Genomic DNA, 24,099 nt, shown 5'->3' with positions numbered 1-24,099 from the left:
TTACTCTATAGGGCGCGGCGCATCTATGCATTAATATGTCAATAGTTGGAACATTATAATGGTGACTCCCGTGGCATAGCAGACGCTTATCTCACGCAGAAGGGTTTCGAGTTCGAATCCCGGTGAATCGCATTGCAAAAATTAAATGTGATTTTTATCAAGCCCGGGCATTTTGTTAGGTATGTAATCGGGCCTCCTGGACTGGCTTGTATAAATTAGAATATATGCAACTTAGGATTTTAATAAATGATTTCATATATGTAAACAATCTAACTCTCAGTTTTTTTTATTTTTTTATTACTTTTAAGCACTTATTTGAAAGTTGAACTGGGTTGAAATATCTTTTAGGTTTGAATTTTAGTTCAAACTGAAAGTGTAGGAAGATACAACATTATTACAGTATGACCATAAAATATTATACTTAAAATTCTTATTTTTTTCCTAAATTAAATAATAACAATGTTGCAAATGTACAACTTAATGGCTGGATTTATAAAGAAATACATAATTTATTAAGTACAAATAATGTAGTGACTATTTAAAATATAAATAGTATTGTTGACAAATGGAGTATGTAAGAGTTAAAGGCATGAACTGTACAAATATTACGTAGTGTTTCAAAATGCAAGTATCTATTAAAAGCTTCAGTTTTCCACATACAGAATTGAACGGGTTAAAAGAAAAGCTAAAGAAACAAAATGACTGAAAAACAAACTAAAATATATTAATAGGCACCTTACAATGTACAGTCTTACTTATAAAGATCAGGCTATTTGTCGCTTAACTAAAATTTACAAGTAAGACTGATAAGTCTAAAAGGGGGTGTATTCCTATTATAGCCATAATTAAAGCAAACTAATTAGAAAATTTACAGTATTCTTGTTAATAATAATATAAATGTACATATAATCAATATTCCATGAGTTTTCTTTACAAAATTAACTAAAAGACAAAAGGGTTGAAAGTATATTTTCTAAGTAGCGAAAAAGCACCAGAATATAATACAAATATTTTCTTTAAATTTTCTTAAAACTAATATTATATTTACAATAAATATGAACATACAGTAAAACCCCTGTTTTACATTTTTCAAGAGAGCAACAAAAAAAGTGTTGAACCGAGGAAAACCCTAAGGTGAGGAAATGAAAAACTGCAGAAAAATTCTAAAAACTGTCATAATTGGGGATTATTAATATTTACCTATGATTTCATTCAAAATATTTAGTATTTTTTAATCAATACCACAGTATGTTTTTTTATTGAATTAAAAAAAAAACATTTTCAAATAATTTTATGTAGGTACTTAACCTTAAAAACACGAAAATAAACATGAATTTGCATAAAATGCATACAATGATTTTTTTCCCTAAATATTGGGAAATTTTATTTATATGGTACTCTTATCAATTTTTTTAGTATGGCACCACAGAATTTCAACTGTCATTTACATCGCGGCAAAACTGTTTCACACTTTTATGATAACTGTTTAAACAATATTCTTTCCAAATTATGTTTATAACTTCAAATAATATTTCTATTACCAAATTTTTTAAACTTTCTACATCGTAATTTATTGATGTAGTGACTTTATTCTTCATGCGTCAACCGCATGTCACAATTTAGTAAAATGTCAAAATTAGACATATTTTCAAAATTAGACATATTATCAAAATGGTTAATTAAACTGAACCTACTTTGAATTTAGTTTGAGACAATTTACACATTTTTTATTTACCTGGATTTTATTCACTATTTCTGGCAAACGCAGCGGCGCGCGGCTCGACATCTTTTGACAGATTAAATGAGTTTTGAAAATTTTTCAACGTAAAACCGGGGTTATGAAAAACGTTAATTGGAGGGATATTTGAATTAGAATGTATGGGACCTAAACATTTCGGCGTAAAAAGCGGAAAAATGTAAAATTAAGAAACATAAAAACGAGGTTTTACTATATTAATAATACTACACTATCATGCACCATCAATTTTCTAATCATCTCTCATGTTTCATTTGTACTAATCACAATGTTTAGTTGGCCATCCGCTCGGCACTCCGTTCCCGCTTCACCATTTGGGGACCATTTTCCCTTCGACAAATTACCAATCCAATATTATTATCACGCCACTTTTACAACAAATCCTCAAAACTCCCGCGATTACAAACATTATCTTCATCGGCATAATACAAATCTGCTTCTGCGTTAGCATTAACTCTCTGAATCTTTTGTATGGACAAGTTAACAGAAAAAAATTAAATGGGAATCTAAAACTGATTTTTTATAATGATTTGATAACTGATCATTTTAATTGCTAAAGAGAAATGAAATACAATTATTTAATAGGATTTAGGTACAACAAATACTTTCATGTTTTGTATTAAATACGGATAATGTGCCATGTGTTATTACGTGCCAATACCGATAACCTAAAAGATAATGTATTTTCTCAAATACCCTTCAAAATACTCCAAAAATATTTCAGATTAAGAAAGTAACATGGCGTAACATCAAATAGATATAAACATGTAAATTAGTATTAGACAGTGAAAGTATTGCAAGGCTCAAAACTTATTCTTTCAGTACTGCAAGGTTCAAATATTTTTTTACCAACTGTCCCAAAGACCTTTATAGGACAAAATGTTAAAAACACACATCTGGCAACCCTAACTATACAATTGTTATACCGATATAGCTTCCTTATTATAACATTGTTATTGCGGTCCCGGATGGCCTTTTGATTCCCCAATATATTAGTTGACAATTGTGTGTTTAAGCGAAAGAAAATATCTACGACCAATAATACATTCATAAAAATACACAAGCAATATTTACAATCGTGTTAATAGTGGAATAACATTATTTAAATTATGAAAGTAGCTAAATCTATCTAAATTTGGATAGACTATCACAAATGAACAATGACAATATAAGCAAATTTTATTAAAAGGCATCAGAACAGGAGAATTCCGGCCTAATTTTGTTCCTAAAATTTGAAAATAACATCTGATTGTAGATACATTTTTGAAATTCGGATACAATTGAAGATAATAATGTACTAAAACAGTTGTCAAAAAGATTATCTTAACACACTTTATGCAGAAAAGGTAGTTCTACCCGTACGCACGACTGGTGCTTATCGGCTCCACTTTAAAGGCGAGAAAGGTTATTACTCAAATCCTCCAAATTACAAACACACATCTTTAAAAAGTAAGATGAGTTGTCATTTCATTTACATACACACATATTCTTGCACAGCTCTTATAAGAAACATGAGAGCTTGTGCGTAAGATGATTTGTTTAATCAATGAGTTGTAAAATTATATCCGTCTTCTTTTCACATATTTTTATTATATGATCGGTGAGCAGAATGGTGACATTTTCGGATCGTATTTTATATAATACGGATTGCTGTTAATTCGTCGTTCTGTGGATGCGAACATAGACAAATACCTGTTTTTATGATGTGTTATAAATACATTTGATTTCTACTATTATCTCTTATTAGATAATCATAAGCAGTATTAAAAAATAACCGATGCTTCAGGAGACACAGTGATTTTTATAAAAGTACAAATTATTTCATTTTTTGCTGATTTTCGCCCGCCGCGTTAACCTTAGATTGTAGCGAAGCCCGCATAAAATGTGTCAAGTCAAGTTTTTCATAAGTGTTAAATTATTTCGGGGGACTTCCAATAGCTAGAGGTGGCGGATTGGATATTCCCAAGGATTCCAAGTTCCCGTGGTGAGAGTCGACTCGGTTCATTTTGGCTTTCAGGTCGTCCTTGGGGTCCTGCATGTGAAGCGGCGGCGCTTTGCTAAACGATTCGGGATTATTTCTGACCAAATCGCGATTCGGAGAAACGGTTTTTTCCGCTCTGACACTTTCTCTCTCCATATTTATGAAGGCGCCATTCTGTTTGGCAGTTCCGTTGGAGATGCGGGACGAGCCGTTCACTTGTGCGGGGGGCGCGTAGGAGAGATCGGTCATAGGACCGGGGGGCTGGAAGGACCTGCTGTGATCCAGACCGGCGGCTAGTGATGAAGACTTCGGTTTGTTGTCGCTCAAGAAATTATTGTCATCTGTGAAATTTTACTCGATTAATAAGAGATTCTTTCCACAAACACAACAATTTAACATTTCAACGGAAACTAGGTTACTATAATAATGAGGTTCCATCTGACACTCTTCAATTATTGAATACAATTGGTGAACCCTTTTTCACAAATTCTGTTAACCCATATCTTGGCAGAACAAAATTTTTTTTTAGTTTTGATCGAAGTTTATTATGAATTGTGATAATGCGATTAAGAATAAAAAACATAGTAAGGCAGTTATCTAGTATGTAAAATAATTCAGCCAGATGAATCTCATTCACATCAACAATCTATATGGATGTTGAAACATAGACAGAATGGTGAATAATCATCCTTAAGTGATAATTTAAACTAGCCAATGCCTAGACAATATGACTTTCTCAATAATGTTTTTCATCTCTTAGAGATATAATGTAATAATTAAATAAGAGAATCATGCAGCTCGGTTACCAGATATGTTCCTATCCGGTACGGGGGATTCCTGTGGAGACATTCCTCCGTGGGGCAGACTGATTGCTCTTTCCTCTCGCTTGTTGGAGTCCGCAGGACCGATCACCATACCCAGCACCCTAATGAAAAAATAATTCTGTGAGAACTAATAAATTAGATTTAAAACTAAATTCGATTTGCACTATCTTTTTCGTTTCTCTTCTTTTCCCCATCCGCTCTTAAGTGGAGCATGTGGACATCATCAATTGCCTCCAGTTAATGTTAATGTATGTTAAACAACTTATAAATTAAATATATGTACATTGTTATTATTAGAGCATGCATAAGAATATGTTTATGAGCGCCCTATTTCCAGATTCAAAAAAAGTAAATGGATCAAATTTATACGCTTCGTAAATTTCACAAAAAAAAGAGATTTAATTAAGTCGCTCCATCGGTTAGGCGAGGGACCTCTGGATCTTCGTCCCTCGACTCCACCCATCACAACGAGCTTTTTGAGGCTGTCTAGTTTTCTCCCCGCGATGTGGCTAAAATATTGTCGGATTCGCCTGTTACATATAGCTGACAGCCGATCCCTAGTGTTTAATTCATTCAATATGGATACATTTGTACGCATGCATATGTGGAATTCGGGGCATTCTTCTCCAGCACCACATTTTTCTCTGACTCTCTCAACGTCCACGTTTCTACTGCGTATATGAATATGGAGAAAATCAGAGTTTTGGCAAGATATTGCATTTTTGGTATTGCTACGATATCTTGACAAGTCTACCCATTACACCTTCAGCCATAGCAATCGGCCTTTTGTCACAACCACCGGTGGCACTGATGTTTGAGCCCAAATAGGACGAGTACTATTTATTCATTTATTTTTATTTGTTTAATAAACGCCCAGAAGGCTCTTACAATATTTGGTTAAGTACATAAAGTATTATAGTAATTGACACAAAATATAGTAAGAATTATTTCACTTATATGTTCATTATAAAAAAGAAAAGAAAAAGGAAATAAGTAAAGATGAATAGAAATCAAAAAGCGGAGAATTGAGGGGATGGCCATTCAATGGAAAGGATAGCTAATTTAGTAGCAGCAGGAGTGGTGTGGAGCAACTCCAACAGCTCAGCATAATTATTAGCAGTTCTGTGGATGCTCACTAGGGGAGCGGAGAATGGTGGGTGAAGTTTGTCCTATTGTACTCACACTGGAACATGTGTCGAAGTCTGGTGGTCCTTGTGGGTACACGGAAGTGTATCAGGAACAGTAATTTTGGGCAATCTATTATAGTGCATATCACTTTGTGCATTAGAGTGAGGTCAGCAATTGTCCTTCTGGAGGAGATCAATGGTAACCTCAACTCAGACATCAAAGTTTGGTAGCAAATTTCATTCATATGTTTACCCTTTTTGAACTGTATGTAGCGTAAAAACTTCCACTGAACTATTTCCTAGTTAAAAGAGTTGCAGTTGTACAAAGGGCTCCAGATTGACAATGCATATTCCAGATTGTTATATGTGATACTATGATAAAATCAAGGTCCTAAGGGGTCGCCAGATTTTTTAACGCGTAAAGATACTGTTCAAAAGGTTTCACAATAATCTGTGATGGGCATAAGTATTTTCAAGCCAACAAGTCAACTTAAAAAAGCATATTTTTGAATAACTATGATACTGCCTTCTCAGATCTTTTACCACCAAGTTGACTGTGTATAGGAAAATCTTTCCAAACCACATAATAGGGAAATAACACTTTTTTTCACATTTCAAAGTAACAAGGGTCTATGAAATATTGTCGAGTAAAAAAATAATTTCTTTACTGCTTATTAGTAGCATAAGAAATATTTTTCAATTTATAATTTTGAATTCCCGCAAAAACAGTCATTGCATTGACCATCCTAATACGTCACAATTCATGTTTATTTTGAACTTTATTTGAAATCATTAAAAATTTTATAGAACATCGTCACGAATCTTGACGTCACAATTATCAATGCCAAACATGTCGCGTTTTTCTAGAGACATATTTTTTTATAATCTCTTTTTTAAAGTTATGGATGAAATCATTTCTTCACAATATACATGTTGATTTTGAAAATACAATTAATTTTTCTAAATCCATTTCATACATTTTTATGTATTAATTTTAATATTGCTTAATTAATCATATGGAAAATTGATAGTTTACTCACCTTAATATTATTGCAAGAATATCCTTCTTATTCTAAGTAGCATGAAAAAAATCTATTATATTGAATTGATCGAAGTTTGGTCAATTATATGTTTACAGTTAATAGGGACTTGAATAAGTTCACGCTGTTTCCCGAGAGATGATGTTATCTTAGTCTTTTTACATCGGACGATAACGATTTTTATGTTGAAGATAAAGAATGCTCTGGCGCACCAAAAACGTTTAAATATGAAGAACTGTAAGCATTACTTGATGAAGACCCACGCCAGACGCAAAATGAACTAGCAGAATCATCAGAAGTTGATCACACAACAGTTGTCGAAGGTTGAAGAGCATTAGAAATAGTTTAAAAGCGAGGAAATTGGGTGCCATACGAATTGAAGCCGAGAGACGTTGAATAAAACAGTGAGAACTTATTCAAGTTCCCAATACAATATTTAAAAATCAATATATGCCATTATTACACACATCAATCCTTTTAATCCCAGCCCATTTTCCATAGAATGTGGATAAACCCCAAAAAAATTTGAACAAAAAACAGTAGTTAATATTTCAGTTAATATTGAGATTTGGTAGATCGAGTTAAATTAGCAGGTTGCCAAAATATCCCTGAACATAACCTTAAAATTTTCATATTACAACATTAATGGAGAACATTTTAGCAAAGGAGTATAGAAGTCTAGGCATTCACAGGGTGACGTGTGACGTGTCATTGGCTGGTTTAAGTGGCCACTTTAGACACTGTGCAACATTCACCATTTTGCCTATGTTTGAAAATCCGTATTTCTTCAATTCTTCCATCTGTTTATTTTACATGTTAATCTTAATAACTCTCTAGGGAGTGGGATCCAGCCCTTGTCTACAAAAATTTGGACAAACTCAAAATATTGTGACAATTATTAGTAACAAAAATTAAAATCAATATTCGGCTTTAAAACCCATTCGGGTTGTAGTCCTGTGGCTAGTTTTGCAGACTCACGGATCAGAGGTCCAAAGTTTGAACCCCACTCTACAACAACCGGATTCCGATTTTCTTATAAATATAAGATCACGAATATTTATTTCAAAAAAAGAAATCGTACGATGACTTTATGGCCATGGGTTGAAAGGGTTAACCTTGTCTTCAAAGATACAAATTGAATTGATTTAGTAAATGGGTACCTGGATGATTGGAGATCACCGAAGGATGGGGGCATAGGCTGTTCCGGTTCTGGGACAGTGGGCACGGGGGCTACAGGAGTCTCTTCCTGGGGTATGGCCCACCCCTCGGTCACCAGCACATCGCCGACATCTATTTCCACACCTGGAAAAGTAACGCACTCTTAACTGATCAACTGTACAGCTTTTCATTTGTTCCACGAAGAAAAAAATCTGTACAGAATGTTAGGTGTATATTGTGAATGTTTTTTTTTTTTTTTTAAATCTAAAAAAACGTATCTGTTATCGCGGGAACTCTTTTTTCAAGCTTACCTAAAGGTTATTTGAAAGTTAATGATTTTGATAAAAATGTCAGTACATAATAATTCCTCGGTTAAGTTATTTCATTTTGTTTTGACCGATGAGCACTTTTGCCTGAATAGGCATCTTCAGGGCCCATGTTACAATGGGAAGTTAACATTTATCTTCAATTTTATCTACAAAGTAAAATTAAAAAAGGGTGAAATTATTTACCATCTTGCACATCATACAGCTTGACTCCGGGGATGGGTGAGCCTTCCCTCGTGCCCCGCGGAGTGCTCTGTCCCTCCGTGGAGGATCCGGGCCCCGCCTCGCGGTCCCGGAACACGCAGGTTCGTGACCACAAACGTTTCCATCGCGCAACCTGATCAAGAAAAAAAATACTCATGGTCTTGCTGTTCGTAAGTAAGAGATATATCGATACTTATCGATATTACAATCTCAAGTGTTCTAATTTTGTCAGTAACATGACCTCTAGTACGGTAGGCAAACGTGCTGACGGGCAAGGCCGACAAATTTCAAAATTACAAAACTTTAATAAATCATAGTGATGATAATACGATATATAATAATACACCTTTTTTTTATTAGTTTGATAGTCTAATAACTATTTTTTTTAAAACCACTGGCCTTCCTCATTGTTCAAGTACCTGTAATTTACTTAAAAGGGCATTTTTGAATTACCTGTGTGAGTTCCTCAAAGCGCTCGATGGCCTTGGGGTGCCAACGCGGGCCGTGCGCAGGAGCGGGTGCGGCACCGGCCAGGAAGCACTCCACGGCCTGGAAGCGGAGCTGCAGCAGATCAGTGCGGAGCGCCAGCAGCTCCTCCTTCCCGACATACTCGTTGTCTCCATAGTCCACGAAGTGCACATCGCACACTTGTTGGCGACCGTCAAATTCGTTTTGTTTTATCTCCGCTACCTGGTCACAACACAATAGTTTTGTAAAAGATTTCGTGAATTTTATTATCAACGATAAAATTACAAAAATTTAAAATATAGATGATGGCCTTCGACATTTTTGTTGATACCAAATGAGGGGGTTAAATGCAAAACAGCTACTGTGCATGACCACTATTTATGGGAGGATTAACAAAATAGTAGCCAAATACCTTTTTATTTTAAGTTCAATGTGCACATTCAACTTAAAATGAATAGTCTTTTTACTGCTGGGCTTACTGGACTTACTGGGCTTCCCAAAAACAGCGATCATGCTCATGGTGGTTTTGCGTTTAACCCCCTCAAATAGCCTTTAAGAAAATTAGACACCTAAACAAAAAGGTCAATTATAATGCACCTACTTTGAATTTAGTTTGAGACAATAATTTACCATGCTTTTATTCTTCAGTTTGGGAACACGCGACAGCGCGCAGCTCGGCATTTTCTGACGCATAAAATGAGTTTTGAATTTTTTTCTTAAACCCGGAATTATGAGAACAGGAAAAAATGTTAATTGGAGGAATATTTGAATGAGAATATAAATAAACTTAGCATTTTCTCATATAAAGATTACCTTTATAGCATCGTTACTTATCACACAGTAAAACAAAATGTAACTGCATCTAAGTGAAGGTAACCCCAAATTATGAAATTTATACTTCACAAAGTTAGTGCTGAAACAACAAACAGTATGCACTAACGAGCATAGAAGGGAAAAACGAAGCATGGATGTAGGATTCAATTGGAAAATATGCATTTTAAGAAAATAAAATCTAACCTTTGCCCGATACCATTTTCCATCGTGTCTAAAGACTGCAGCGACCAACTGACCCACTTGGATATCAGTCAACTGTGGGAGAATTAGATAACAGTAATAAATAATGTATATTGTATGCATGGTAATAAAATAAGATGTATCATGAAAAAATATTATTTACATACATCAAACTATGATGCATTTTAAAACACTCATTATTATATTTAAAAAATATCAATTGGGAGTTTTATCAACTAAATTATGAAGCATTCAAAATAACACATTAAAATATTTTTAAAAAAAAACTATAGTCATAGGTGGCACTTCAACAAAACACATCTCTCAAATTTCAACTTCAAAATAATGTTTACTTATTTATTTATTTATTTATTTATTTACGGACAAAGTCCATTATAAACATTACAATTAAAAGAAATTTTTACAAAGGAATAAAAAAATATAAGGAACAGAAATAAGCAGCAAAGACAGATGATAGATTTTTTAGATTAAGTAAAAAGCATAGGCTAACTATACAGATTCTTTAGCTGATTTGTAAAGAAAGACATCCTTACACCATAATAATCAAGATCTTGATGATCGTTCACCCGCCTGATCATTCTGGGCAAAGGCGACTGTGCACCATAATTGGTCCTGTAGTGACCGAGGAAAAGCATTTCATTATTTCTTAGTCTACGGGTGGGAACGTTAAAAAGAATCTTTTGCAAAATTTCAGGGGCATCAATGAGACAGTTCATAATTTTATACATGCAGATTATATCTGCAATGCATCTGCGTTTTTCAAGACTTGATATGCTTAAAAACCTCTCCATATCAGAATATGAATAGTCTCCTCTTTCCAATCCCATCTTCCATGCAATTTTTCTTATAAAACGATGTTGAACTGATTCAAGGCGCTTGATATGAACAGCATAATGAGGGGACCAGATTACAGATGCATATTCAAGAATAGGGCGAACTAAAGAGCAATAAAGTGTTTTAAGTGTAAGCATACTTTGGAAATCAGACGTAGTTCTATTAATAAAGCCTAAAATTTTTAAGGATCTGTTTACTATATTATCAAAGTGTTCCAGAAAAGTTAGTTTATTATCTAGGATCACTCCAAGATCTCTTATAGAGGTGACAATCGAAAGAACTTGGCCATTAAGTTTATAATCAAAAATAAAAGGATGTTTACATTTATGGTATGAAATAATTTTGCATTTATCGATGTTAAGTTCCATGTTATTAGTTTTGCACCAAGTATGAAATGCATTTATGTCTTCTTGGAGTCTGACACAGTCATCAATATTTTTAATTAGCTTAAGTATCTTGTTATCGTCAGCAAAAAGCCAGAATTTTGTAAAAGAAAAAACATTAGCAGCATCATTAACAAACAGATTAAATAGAAGAGGGGCCAAGTGGGCACCCTGTGGTACACCAGAAGTTACTAGGAAGCTATTTGATATGAAGTTATTGATTTTTACACTTTGTTTTCTATGTGAGAGGTAGGATTTTAAAAACGATAAAAAGGGATCTCTAATGCCTACAGCACGAAGTTTAGCACATAAAATGTTGTGATCAACTTTGTCAAAGGCCTTGGAGAAGTCTGTATACAGTACATCAGCTTGAAGATTATTCTCGAACGCTGTAAAAATAGTATCAGTAAAAGAAAGCAAATTGGTCGTCGTTGATTTGGCTGTCCTAAATCCATGCTGCTCCTCAATCAGCACATTTTTAAATATAGGTGTTATTTTTTTTGTAATAATTGATTCGAATAGTTTAGGTACAGGAGATATCATTGAAATGGGTCTATAGTTAGTTACGTTAGATTTATCACCAGATTTGAATATCGGTCTTATTATAGAAATTTTCCAAATATCAGGAAATACACTCGTTGTTAAAGACATATTAAACAGTAAAGACAGAGGCTTGGCAAGACTAGATTTACAATTTGATAGTAGTATTTCAGGAATACCATCTGGACCAATACATTTACCATTACCAAGTTTACTTAGAGCGATTCTGACATCCTCAGCTGACACTTCACAATTATTCAGGTCTACAGTATTAGTATAGCTAAATAAGGAATTAACATTGGAAGAATTATTAACATATACTGAAGAAAAATGCGTTGCAAAAAGATTAGCTATGTCGGTACCATTAGATGCGTGTTTATCTTTAAGAAACATACTTATTGGCAGATCGTTATTGAAACGCTTATTAGAAACAAAACTCCAAAACTTTTTGGGATTTATGGACAACATTGTTTCAGTTTCATTGATGTATGATCTATAACAATTGGATGATTCAGACTTCGCAAGTTCTCTTAGTTGAGAAAATTGTTGATAAAATTTGAGATTCCCAGTTTGTTTATAAAGTTTGTGGATCCTTTTCTTTTTCAAAATCAGAGTCTTTAAATCAGAGCTTTACTTATGGAAATTGAGATACAACATTATTGTAATTAAAAATGCAAAGCTGTAGGGACTAGAGATGAGCATTTCAGTTATTTAAAAGAAGTAGCAGGGGGGGGGACCATAATTTTGCCAACACATATAAATATCCTGATTAATTTATCTTTACATTAACAGTTTTATTTTTTTATGAGGCTGTTACAGCTGTTTCTGAAAAAAAAACTGCTACAATTTAACTGTTTTTTTAACAAGTATTATTTTTTTGTGAAACTGTTTCAGCAAATTTGGAAGATTAACTGTTTTAAAAAAACGGTTTAATTTTTTTTATCAATTCTGTAATGGTGTTCTAAATCTTCTCTACCCCCCCTCCCCTAGAGTGATTAAATTTAAGATTTTTATTGTTTCAATGCGACGACACTTTGCTTCATATAATGGCCACACTGATGATTAAACGTCAAATGGCGTGTAAAACTGCTTCAAAAACGGAAATATAACTAATACAGTTTGGTTAATTCAACCTAATTATGTTTTTTGGGTAATGTTTAAGGTCGCAATAATGTTCTAAATGAAAATTACCAAGTTTGATTTCACATTTTCATATTTTTTTATGTTTAATCAGTGTGGCCATATATGAAGCAAAAATTAGTCGCATGAAATATCCCCAAATTAACCACTCTCATAGAGAAGTTTCATAATTGCACCCCTGGTAAGGACCGGTTGCAACAAACAAACTTAAGTCAATTAATTTAAGCATATTAATTTACTGTTACAGACCTTGTGAAGTTCTCGGTTTTCAGAGTTAGAGTAGTAGTCGGTCATCTCATCCACCAACTTATCCAACTTCTGCACTTGAGGACCGACTATCTGGAGCCAGAACCTCGAGGGGGAAGACACTGCCGACACAAACACTTCCAAAAGAGTGCCAGCGCCTTCTATTTAAGAATACAAAGTAGCTAAATTATACTCGTATCTATTCATATGTCTGACATAGGTTGTTATATGTATGCGTATTTTATTGAACAATCACAGTATGGAAACCAATGGGACCAAATCGCAAACATTTAATCAGAACAATCAGAGCACAATACCCAAAAAACTAAATTTACTGGCATCTAGTCGTAAATTTGAACAATGTTTTTTTCTTTTTTTCTTTTCACCACACATCACCGCTCGAATTTGCGGAACAGGGAGAGCGGGTAAAAGGAGGACGCATGGCGGTCGGCGCGGTGCATCTAACTACCCCTTCCACATTTAGTTTTTTAATAAAAAATTTTAGAGTTTTGAAATGTTAATTAACATGTTTCTTTTTTGTGTGATACCGTGTGTGTTGGGTTTGTTTTGACATTTCGGCTACCATTGCAGGAGCCATCTTCACTGAGTTTACCCTGAAGATGGCTCCTGCAATGGCAGCCAAAACGTTGAAACAAATCCAACACACACGGTATCACCCAAAAAGGAAACGTTTTTTTTTTTTTTGATAAAAGAAATATTTGTGTTCTTATGATGTACCCAAATATTTAATTTTGAGGGCCATTTTCAACGAGTTGTAAATAACTCACTATTAGAAAATGGGAATCAAGTTGGGGTAGAGTAGGATTCGAACCACGGACCAAAGGTCCGTGAGTCCGAGGCACTAGCCACAGGACCACAACCCGATTATATTGATAACAGTGACCGTGAAAACCTTCGCACCTATTTTTGAAACGTTGCTCAATTATTTATTTAGTATGTCTTCTTGCTCATACTGATAATCATGGTTTCGGATGTGACAGGGTTTAACAAACATCCTGTATATTTGTTTTTTAAAACTGCTAATAATCTATGTATTACAACAAAATTTGAACAATATAGATCATTATGTGACAATCGAAGGGATACTGTACCTGGTGTGAGGGGTGCTGCTTTAGAGTCCACAGCAGGTGAAGTACCAGATCCATTCTGCCTGCGAGGCTCACGACGCAGAGTGTCCACATTTCGCCTCGTTACTTCTGTTGCCACCTAAGACATAGTAATGAATTATATCATGTCATATAGCTGTGGCGCTATAAAGGTTAATGCGTTTGCCATTTAACAGGTCTTGCAAAATTGAAATGAAACAGAAGAGTGGCTACTTGCTCAGAGTTTTTATATGTGTTGATGTACTTTTGTTCCGTTTTAAAAAAAATGTACAAAAAAATTATATAGACATCGTACTGATCATTCTGATTGTTATATTATTTGTAAACTGAGTTTTTTTTTTTTATTATTTATTTTATTTAGTTCTATGATTAACATAGTCTAATATATATTTACAACACAATATTTACATCTATACTTATTCTAACATTATTTATCACTATTATACACTTAATATCCTAATTTATAATATTAACTGTTTCATATGTACATTTTCATTAATTATATTCACTATTTACACTATATACTAACTAATATTTTTCACATATATACTTTTTACATTTAATTTTAAATATATTTACATTCATTTCATTTTTTATGCTTTCTGGCATTTCCTCAAATAATTGTATTCCCTTGTACATAAGGCAGTTCTGGGACATTGCTTTTGATTTCTTTTCCAGTCTTATATTTTTAGATCCTCTTGTTGCATAGTTATGAAAGAACTCATTATTTTTTAGTTTATTTTGAAAATATCTCGGAACTATTCCTTTAATAATTTTGTTTATTTCATTGGCAACATTGAATTTGATTCTTTGATCAATTGTCATGATATCTAGAAGTTGAATCATTTTCTTAACTTTTGTTCGTCTCCCACATCTTAATATTATCCTCATCGCTTTGTTTTGTATTATTTGGAGTCTCTTTAGATCTCCTTCATTACTTAAATATAAAATACTGGAGCAATAATCAATGTGGGGAACGATAATACTTTTAAATATCAGCAGAGAGGTTTTAATGTCTAATTTATTCCTTATCCTTCCTAACAGGGATACCTTCTTTGCGATTTTCTTACTCGTATAGTCTGCATTTTTTGAAAAAGATAATTTTGCTTCGATAGCATTTCGGATTGCAATGCAGCATCCACCATAGAGGTTGATGCGATGGCGAAACGTCACCTCTCTGGTAGAACTACCTTTCCCGCACAAAGTGTGGAGAATCCTGAAAAAGACACGGGTGCGTCTCAAAACCGTTAGACATTAAAAAGTCAGTATGTGGTTATATTTTTACTTAGCTTAGTTAGAATTTTAGTGTTTCATAACATTTGACACAATTTTTATTTTAGGAGATCAAACAGCGTACATGAATAATAATAATACAATGATTATTTTACAATAGAAATAAGGTCAATTATGTTATTCTGCTATTTAAATATTCTCAGTGAAAAATATGGAAGGTAAAGAAAAGTACGCATGTGTAGATATTTGTGTAATATGCGTGTGTCTATATTTATTTATTTGACAATTGAAGTTTGCATTGCTTCCCATTAGGAAATGCAGACTGTAAATACAAGGTAGAAGTTCATGAATAGAAAGCAGATTGCTGCTAAACTGCCGATATGTACAGAAAAATAAATCAATATTATCCGCAGAAGCGAATTGCCAAATTAATGAGTGATTTCCAAGTTGCATTTGTACGGCTTCTGTGTGCGTAAAACAGTGCTCGCTCTAGTATATTTATTGGAAGCAAACAAACAGATCTCTTTTAGTATATTATTTATATAGACTAAATATACATACTTCTAGAAAACAGCTTATGGAAATGTTTCCCAAGAATTTTTTTATGAGATTCGGTTTAATTCAGAAGGGTCCCATATTATGGGACAGTATTCTTGTATGCTGCGGACTAGTGCATCATAAAATGTGCGAATTGTAGAAGTATTATTGAAATATCTATACAACATTATTTTGGTACGTGTATTTGTCTCGTTTAGTAAGATATATACAAAAATCAAAAATTTTATCTGTGTGGATATTCGCTAATAAGCGGAATGGGGAATGTTGTAGTACTTAAAGTGGCCACTTAACCCAGCCAATGACAGGTCATAAGCCCTGTAAACGCTCGAATATCCATAATCCTGAATTTGAAAAAAATTCTACCTCATCTCTGTAGGGATATAAATAAAAAAAAGAAATATCTATAGTTTCAAAGTACAAATCCAATCATATGAATGTGTACATGTAGATTCGTGCTTGTGGGTGTAAGGAAGGTGTGCGTTTGTGAGTGCTGATTTTTAACAGTTAACGGTGTGTTGTTATTTGGGGAAAAGAAGGGAGGTTCAGGTGTTTGGGAGTTATTATAAGGGCCGGTGATGGGACAACTTATATCTCACAGCCTTCTTAAATGCATTCATTTCTAAATGAAAGACATCTGTCTCTGAATAAGCTATTACAAATTTCCACTGTAATGATTTGAATTCCAAGTATTTTTAAACCAAAACTCAATTTTTTTAGAGATCTCGTGGAAAGCGAAAACTACAGAAACTTACGATCTGTTCGATGGTTTCCTTTGCCATTTTGATCTGCTCGGGAGTTCCCTTAATGACTATTTTCTTCTGGTTCGCGGAACAGTCGTCACTGTCCCTATCTTGCAACTGTACCTTGGCACCGGTTGTGTGACAAATATCCCTCACCATCTCCCCACCTCGTCCTGCAAACAAACAAGTCATAAGCTCTGTTAATGACTATATTTTTATATATCCTTTCCTAACAGGTTCTCAATCTTTGGTGTAATATCAATCAATATGATAATTTATTTAACTTATGATATATAAATATTTTATAATGTTCTATTCTAACGATTAATTTGCAAAAGCCAATTATGCAAATGAACCACTGTTAACTTATTTTAAGTACATAATATGTTGACTTTTTTATAACTTTTGTATGCTGACATACATATTATATATTTTTGTAGTTATTTTTTTTTCTTGTTATATATTCATACATATCCATGTTTTTATATTGATTTTTATTTTTGCATAACTGAGCTTATATATTGTTATATTGTCAAAAGGCACATGTACCGTATAATAAATAAATAAAAATTCCAAAATTTAAATCCAATTTACTACGGTTGACTTTCTTGATATATTTAATGGTATTAATTTCATTTCTGATATTAAGTTGTACATAATCAGTTAAAATGAACACATCTCAACATTTTGGCTCAATGCAGGCTGTACATGAGTCAAAATGAACACAACTCAACATTTCTGCTCAACACAGGTTGTATGTAATGAATCAAAATGAACTCTCAGCATTTTTTCTCAGCGCAGGCTGTACATAATGTATCAAAATGTACACATCTCAACATTTCTGCAAAACACAGGTTGTACATAATGAGTCTAAATGTACACATCTCAACATTTCTGCAAAACACAGGTTGTACACATTTCTCAACATAGGTTGCACATAATTAGTTAAAATGTAAACCAACTCATAAAATAAATGTGCCTTATTAAATTTAAATTAGGTTGTTAATTGATAATACATCATGGTTTTAATTCTGCTTTTCTACGTAGTCGTTGAATGTTAAAGTGTAAATATGTCTATAAATTATTGTTATAATATGATTGTCCCTAAATTAGTATTTCCCAAAACTCCTTAGGAGTATTACATGAATTGTGTTCGAAAAAAAAAAAAACAATGAAAAAGATTTTAAATACCAATAACTCTGCCAACTGCCCAGACGGGGATATTGATAAAGGACTCCTGCGATGGAATGTGACTGTCCACAATATTCTGTACGAGGCCCTCAGCGACGCGGATACACTCCGGTCGGCCCCTGATGACGCAGATCTTCCACTTTGTATCAGGGTCATCATTAAAATTTATTCGGGCTCCACTATTCTGCTGCATCTCTTTTATGTTGGCACCTCCCCTACCTGGAACCAAATAACACACGGAACAAATTACATTTTACTCTATTTATTCACATAAATAAGTCGTCACAATTCCCCTCTCAGCACCCAGCGGTGCATATGCAGAGTATTTCGGTCATCTGTTACAATAAGGTAAGGTCACCAGTTTTACGCTCCAGGAGCCAGTTCAGGAACAACGAAATAATGCAGTTTAAACAATCATTATGCTAGATTCAAACACTAGATTTGGAGATCGTGCTTTTGCCGCCGCCGGCCCCTCTGCCTGGAACCAATTGCCTTCAAACTTACGAATCATCGACAGTCCCAGTCAGTTCAGATCCCAACTAAAATCCCACTTCTTTAGACTATCATAGCCTCAATTTTAAATCTGGAAATATAATATATCACTTTAGTTTAGTTAGAATGTGAGTTTAGGTATACAATTGTAAAGCGCCCTTGAGGTGATTTTTTACAAAAATGGCGCTATATAAATCGGCCAAATATTATTATTATTAATCTAAATCAATATTTCACGTCCACCCTGCCGGAAATTGAACACAGGACGTCAAGGATGGTAGACGAACACGCCAACCACTTTTAGATTTGTTTAGTCGGTATTTTTTCCTGAGAGCAACCATCGAGTCAAAAACGCTGGGTTCTGGTTCTACTTCCCAAACAGAACTGTATTCTTCATCCACAAAATAAATCATCTCCCTATTCGCACCCACAAACTGAGCCAATTTTAAAAAAAAAATATTTTTACATATTATTTATCAGTGCTATGATTTTTTTAAATTTTGAAATTACTCCGCCTGTGACGCCACAAGTTCTCTTCGGTGAGTTCTGCGGATTGTTGATTTGACTATCTAGTTTACGGGAAAACTAGAAATCTATCACAACATTCTATTTTCTAACTAACGAACTAGTGACGTCTTTGAAAGTAGTTCTTTTTAATAATTTTTTTATACATTTTTAAAAAACATCACCATACAATTAAATGCTCAAATTTTTTATATCAAATTTCCCATAGCACTGAACTTTCTCATTGCAGTGCATCTGGATCATTTTTGTTACATAGAAGGTAAGGTGATCAGTCTTATGCTTCTGGTACCAGTCCAGGAACTATAAAATATTGCAAATGTGAAGTGCTATTGAGGGAGGAAAAGAAGATTGAAAGTGAGTCCGACAAGGGCTACAAATAATTTTATAGAGATTTTCACTTGGTACATTCTTAATATTCTGTTAGCATACATGTTGAAAGTGAGGTTACAAGCAAACTATTTTCGAATGTACCGAAACTGCACAGATTATGTATATTTTCGTCTCCCTCCAACACATATTTTTCCATTCGTCTATCTCGCTCGAGACACAGTTTTACTACATTTAGCATTTTTCATACAAAATTAGAGTTAAATCTCGTTCAAAATAAAATATGCAGTGATGATTAGCGCATGCGCGAGCAAGACGAAAAGGTCTTCCGCTAGTGACAATCTCACTATATTTTTTTTCGTAGGACCTAGTATTGAATAAAATATCTGTATTACAATGTTGCAATAAATCCCTGTTTCTTTTCGTTTGACTTATTTTTACTATCAACTAATATTTAAAAATATAATTCTTCTGTATGTGTGATGTCACTGAACTCCTCCTAAACGACCGATTTACGTGGGGTTTTCAGCGAAGTGTAGATCTTTGCACTGAGCGTGTTCGTAGATATTAAAATTTTCAATTGAACCTGTAAAAAAAAGTTAGAAGCATAAATATTTTTTTTTATCTACCTACCAGGGTTGCATTCGACGAGAATGCATATATTGCATATCCAAAAAAAGTTAAAGGATGTTTTTATTTTGTGTTTAAAATTTTTTATTTGTGAATGTTTACAAACAACATTTACTTTTTATGGATCCCAATCAGATTCATTCCTTTTATTCCTTATAATTTCTTCCCATTTATTTATTTTTACTGGATTTTTAATAATACTAAAATAATATTAACATTCAATACATTTTATTGAAAATCGCATTCATGAATAATGTGCACCCCTGTTGGTGAGAAGAGCCAAGTTTAACTTTAGCAAAAAGAATTCTATATTTGAAAATTAATTATTTTATGTTTTGGAACTCAACCATAAACAAGTACCTAGGTACCTACTTAAATTTAATATTTGAATATTAATAATTTTTAGTTTTGGAATTCAACCTTAAACAAGTACCTAGGTACCAGGGGTGAATGAATTACAATCGATTATTTGCAGCTTACCATATTTTTTTGACATCGAAAGTGATGTTTAATGTTACATTATTATTACGAAAAAACACATCACAAAAAAAAATACATTGCATTTCTTGGGTAAGTAAATTTACATCATATTTCCTTATTCCATACAGCGAGCGCCTCTATTGGCCAAAATTATTACTATTGGATTACAGGAGATTACTCAGCTGACAAAAATTTTATTACGAATTTAAATACGTCTTAAACCCAAAATTTTAGAAGCTTGTTCGAAAAATTACACTTGCGATTACAGTAAAATATTGCAGCTTTTAAAAACTTTACTAGTGTATAGTGTTAAGAATAAATATATATAAAGAATTATAAAATGTATAACTTATGTCGTTTTGTAAATATTAATGTGATATAAAAGTCGATGAAACAATGATTCTTAAAACGTAATTTAATAATAATAGTAATTTATGTTTTGTTTAGTGAACTATCGTACTCGGTAAGGAATACTTTAAAATGATTTAGTTTTTATCTCATTCACTAAGAAATATTGTTTTATTTCAAGACAAGTTATAATAGTCAGACTTAAACAAAGATACGCCGGTACGCCAATGAATTATACAGTTATATAAATTACTTTTTCGGCACATTGCCCAAAACATGAAATGGCCGCGTGGATGGGTCTTTGCTTTTTAATGACCAGGGCGGAAGTTCGAGTCCTCACAGGTTTCAGTTTTTTTTTTAATGCATTTTTTTAAATCAAATGTTTGTGCTACATTAGAAAAAAAAATTACGAGCCGCTAGTGCCATTTGTTATGGATTATTTATCAAATATAAAATAGACTTTTTTATCTGCCATACTACCCCTATGGACATTTTATCAGAATTTTCGTAGCTTAACAATCTAAAGACTCACCGCTAGCCACTGCTAGGTACCTACTTATCAATGAAAAGTCTTTTTCCAACCTAATAGCAGGCAAGTCAACGTTCGGGCAGGACAACGTCTGTCGGGTCCGCTAGTTCATTATATTTTTACTCGCCAGCACACTGCACTTCGGTACATACCAAGACACCGTATTCGGGCGGGGCATACTGTTACCTATAATGGAAGGTACGATCTCGCAGGGGACGCGCAGCTTGCGACACTTGTCCTGGGAGGAGAACACGGTGTCCTCGTCCTCAGTCCGCAGCAGCAGGTACAGCATCGCCCCCGACACTCCGAACAACGACACCCCTAGCAGCACCGCTAACACGATGTTACGGCTCACGACCATGATGAGATCTACAACAACACATCTTGAATTAAATATATTTTAGAAAAAACCATATACTTTTAAAGGTAAATTGGTCATTTCTAGTTTTTTTATATTAAAGCTATTCTCTTATGGTAACATTAAAAAAAATAGCAATACCTGTGAAATACAAGCAACCTTCTTACAAGACGGTAGACAGGTTCCGATAAAAGGTCGTGATATGTGAAACCGTGTTATATGAGACTCAGAGCCGTTTTTTAAACATTTTGGATTAGTTTAATAATATATTAACAAATAAAATAAAAATATTAAAAAATCCACTGAGCTTGCTCATTGCTAAAGAATGATGTATGTCGCTTATGTGTAAAAAGTTTTCGTATAAATCATTCAAATGTGCATGCTTTATGCTTTTGCAAAAATTTAATGTTTACTAGGTTTACCAACAGGCACTAACACATAAACATAGTATATGGTTTTAATCCACTTTTATTTATAAATTTTTACCAGTGACCGGTATTCATCGTAACCGACGTCGTCAGACTGGTAGGAGACTAAACTAATGTCTGTTATATACAAGTGCAAGCAGGGGTTGTAAATCATGAAATTATATAATTATGGAAATAAAAGAGTAAATTGTTATTATTTTAGTATAAAGAAATAACAATTGCATGAATTTAAGTTTTGTTTGAATGTATATGAAGTTTTATAATGAAAATGTATTTTTTGTTGTTTTAAAAAATTATGATTTACAACGCCTGCTTGCACTTGTATATAAAATAGAAATGTGTCTAGTCTTCCACCAGTCTGACGATGTCCGTCATGACAAAACCCGGTCACTGGTAAAAATTTATACATAAAAGTGGAATAAAACTATATACGTATTTTTATTATTGTAATTAAAATGCAGTTCCACCAAGAAATGTCAGTAGAAAAACTTAATCTATTAACATAAACATAGTCTAAACATTTGCCACAGAATTTGTATTTTATGAGTTAATGCATAATATCCAAGGATATATATGTATATATTACCTTACATGATACTTAAGTAACAATATGGCTATCTAAATTTTATACAAATAATACTCAAAACTATTTCTTAACATTTTACATGTTAAAAACAATAAAATACTATATATTACGTAAGATATGCATGCAAAAGCATTTATAAATAATATATGCTGTTGATACGATAGTCAATGACATTATTGAATGAGTTCAAAAACATACTATGTTTATTTTAGCCAAGTGTGAAGGTAAACACATTACATAAAGATTTGAAGTATCATTAGCAGCTTAAAAATAAGAGTGGCGACACATCTTGCGTCATCCTGGATTAAATTAAACGTGCTTATTGATAGAAAATACTATGTGCAGCAACCTGTTCAAAGAACGCGGACAGGATTTTCCCAGCCGGCCCAAAGTGCCAATCTTGCCTGGATTTGGGCCAAATATTTACGCAAACTTTTAACCACTAAATAATAACAGATATCTGCAAAATATAAAACTGTAGATACTTATAGCTATTGCGGTGTACAGTGACAAATTGTGTCGCATGTAAATTAAAATAGCAACACCAATTTTGTTTGTTATTTTCAATAGAGAACTAAAATAAGGTATGACATAAGGCACACATCATAATATTAACCGATAATTCTAGAATAAGTAATAATATTCATAAACTAAAACCACAAATAAGTTTGTTTTAAATTACTAGTTAATGAACCGATCAACGTCAATATTATGAAACTAACCTGATACTTTAAACTTTTCGCATTTGCCCCGAAAATATCGGTCCCGAGCAGACGAAAATGACGGATGCTGGAAACCAGAGATAAAAAGCAATATTTCATTTCCGCAATATTTATGTTTTTTCTATGAAAAATTCTTACCAGTTTAGATAATATTTTTTTCAAGGAAGGAAAAAATGGTTTCCACCCGAAAAAGAATACCTTGATTTTTATTTATTCATTACTTTTGAGGCCCAGTTTTAGATTTACGGACGTGTAAGCCTTCCTTTTTTAGGCCTAACTTTAAATTAATCGATTTGATGAATTGAATCGAGGAACTTGATACTTTTACTCACGTATGTTATGATACATGAGTAATAGTATCAAGTTTAAAATTACTCTTTTTTTAAAGCTACTCTTTTGTAAAAATCCTGTAAAGAATATCGAGTTTTGTCATAATTGAAAAATAGTGGTTGGCGCATTCGTCTGCCATGCTTGTGCTCCCAAAGTTCGTGTGCAGTTTTGAATTAAAAAGTTTTTTCTACCCAGCATTATTTTATTGTCACTAGACTGACACCTGAAGCGTAAAATTTATCACCGTACCCTCGTGTAATACATGATTTAGATGCAAACTCAGCATTTGGTGTATTAATGCAAACCTTATCACGTGCGAATAGGGGAAGAGTATGCTAATCAAATGACAAAGTCTTCTTGGCTTTATTTAGTTTTCATGTATTTCATGAATCATCTTATTTTAAATTTATTTTTATTAACGAATCAACAACAA

The 24,099-nt window shown here is 33.3% G+C and overlaps 1 protein-coding gene across 2 annotated transcripts; it reads right to left on the bottom strand.

Moving 5' to 3' along the window:
* Positions 1-1,723: 1,723 nt before the first annotated feature.
* On the bottom strand, positions 1,724-23,438 carry LOC148275223 (tudor and KH domain-containing protein homolog). Of its 2 annotated transcripts, none has more exons than XM_088235995.1 (12): positions 23,337-23,438; positions 21,429-21,611; positions 17,912-18,130; positions 16,733-16,893; positions 14,175-14,289; positions 13,066-13,223; positions 9,902-9,973; positions 8,870-9,106; positions 8,399-8,549; positions 7,889-8,030; positions 4,544-4,662; positions 1,724-4,078 (listed from the first exon to the last, which is right to left on the bottom strand). In XM_088235995.1, exons 2-12 carry the CDS (start codon positions 21,601-21,603, stop codon positions 3,672-3,674), a joined length of 1,956 nt encoding a protein of 651 aa, XP_088092121.1. In that variant the 5' UTR covers positions 21,604-21,611; positions 23,337-23,438; the 3' UTR covers positions 1,724-3,671. The 2 variants fall into 2 exon arrangements, with proteins under 2 accessions (XP_088092121.1, XP_088092122.1); XM_088235996.1 differs by having other exon boundaries at positions 22,964-23,407.
* Between the last annotated feature and the right edge of the window lie 661 nt (positions 23,439-24,099).

Source organism: Micrasema longulum, unplaced genomic scaffold (assembly GCF_059751315.1).
Source record: "Micrasema longulum isolate JH-2025_06_02 unplaced genomic scaffold, ASM5975131v1 h1tg001488l, whole genome shotgun sequence".
Classification (NCBI taxonomy): domain Eukaryota; kingdom Metazoa; phylum Arthropoda; class Insecta; order Trichoptera; family Brachycentridae; genus Micrasema; species Micrasema longulum.
The sequence above is the reverse complement of the archived record's forward strand: the minus strand, read 5'-3'. Positions and strand labels throughout refer to the sequence as shown.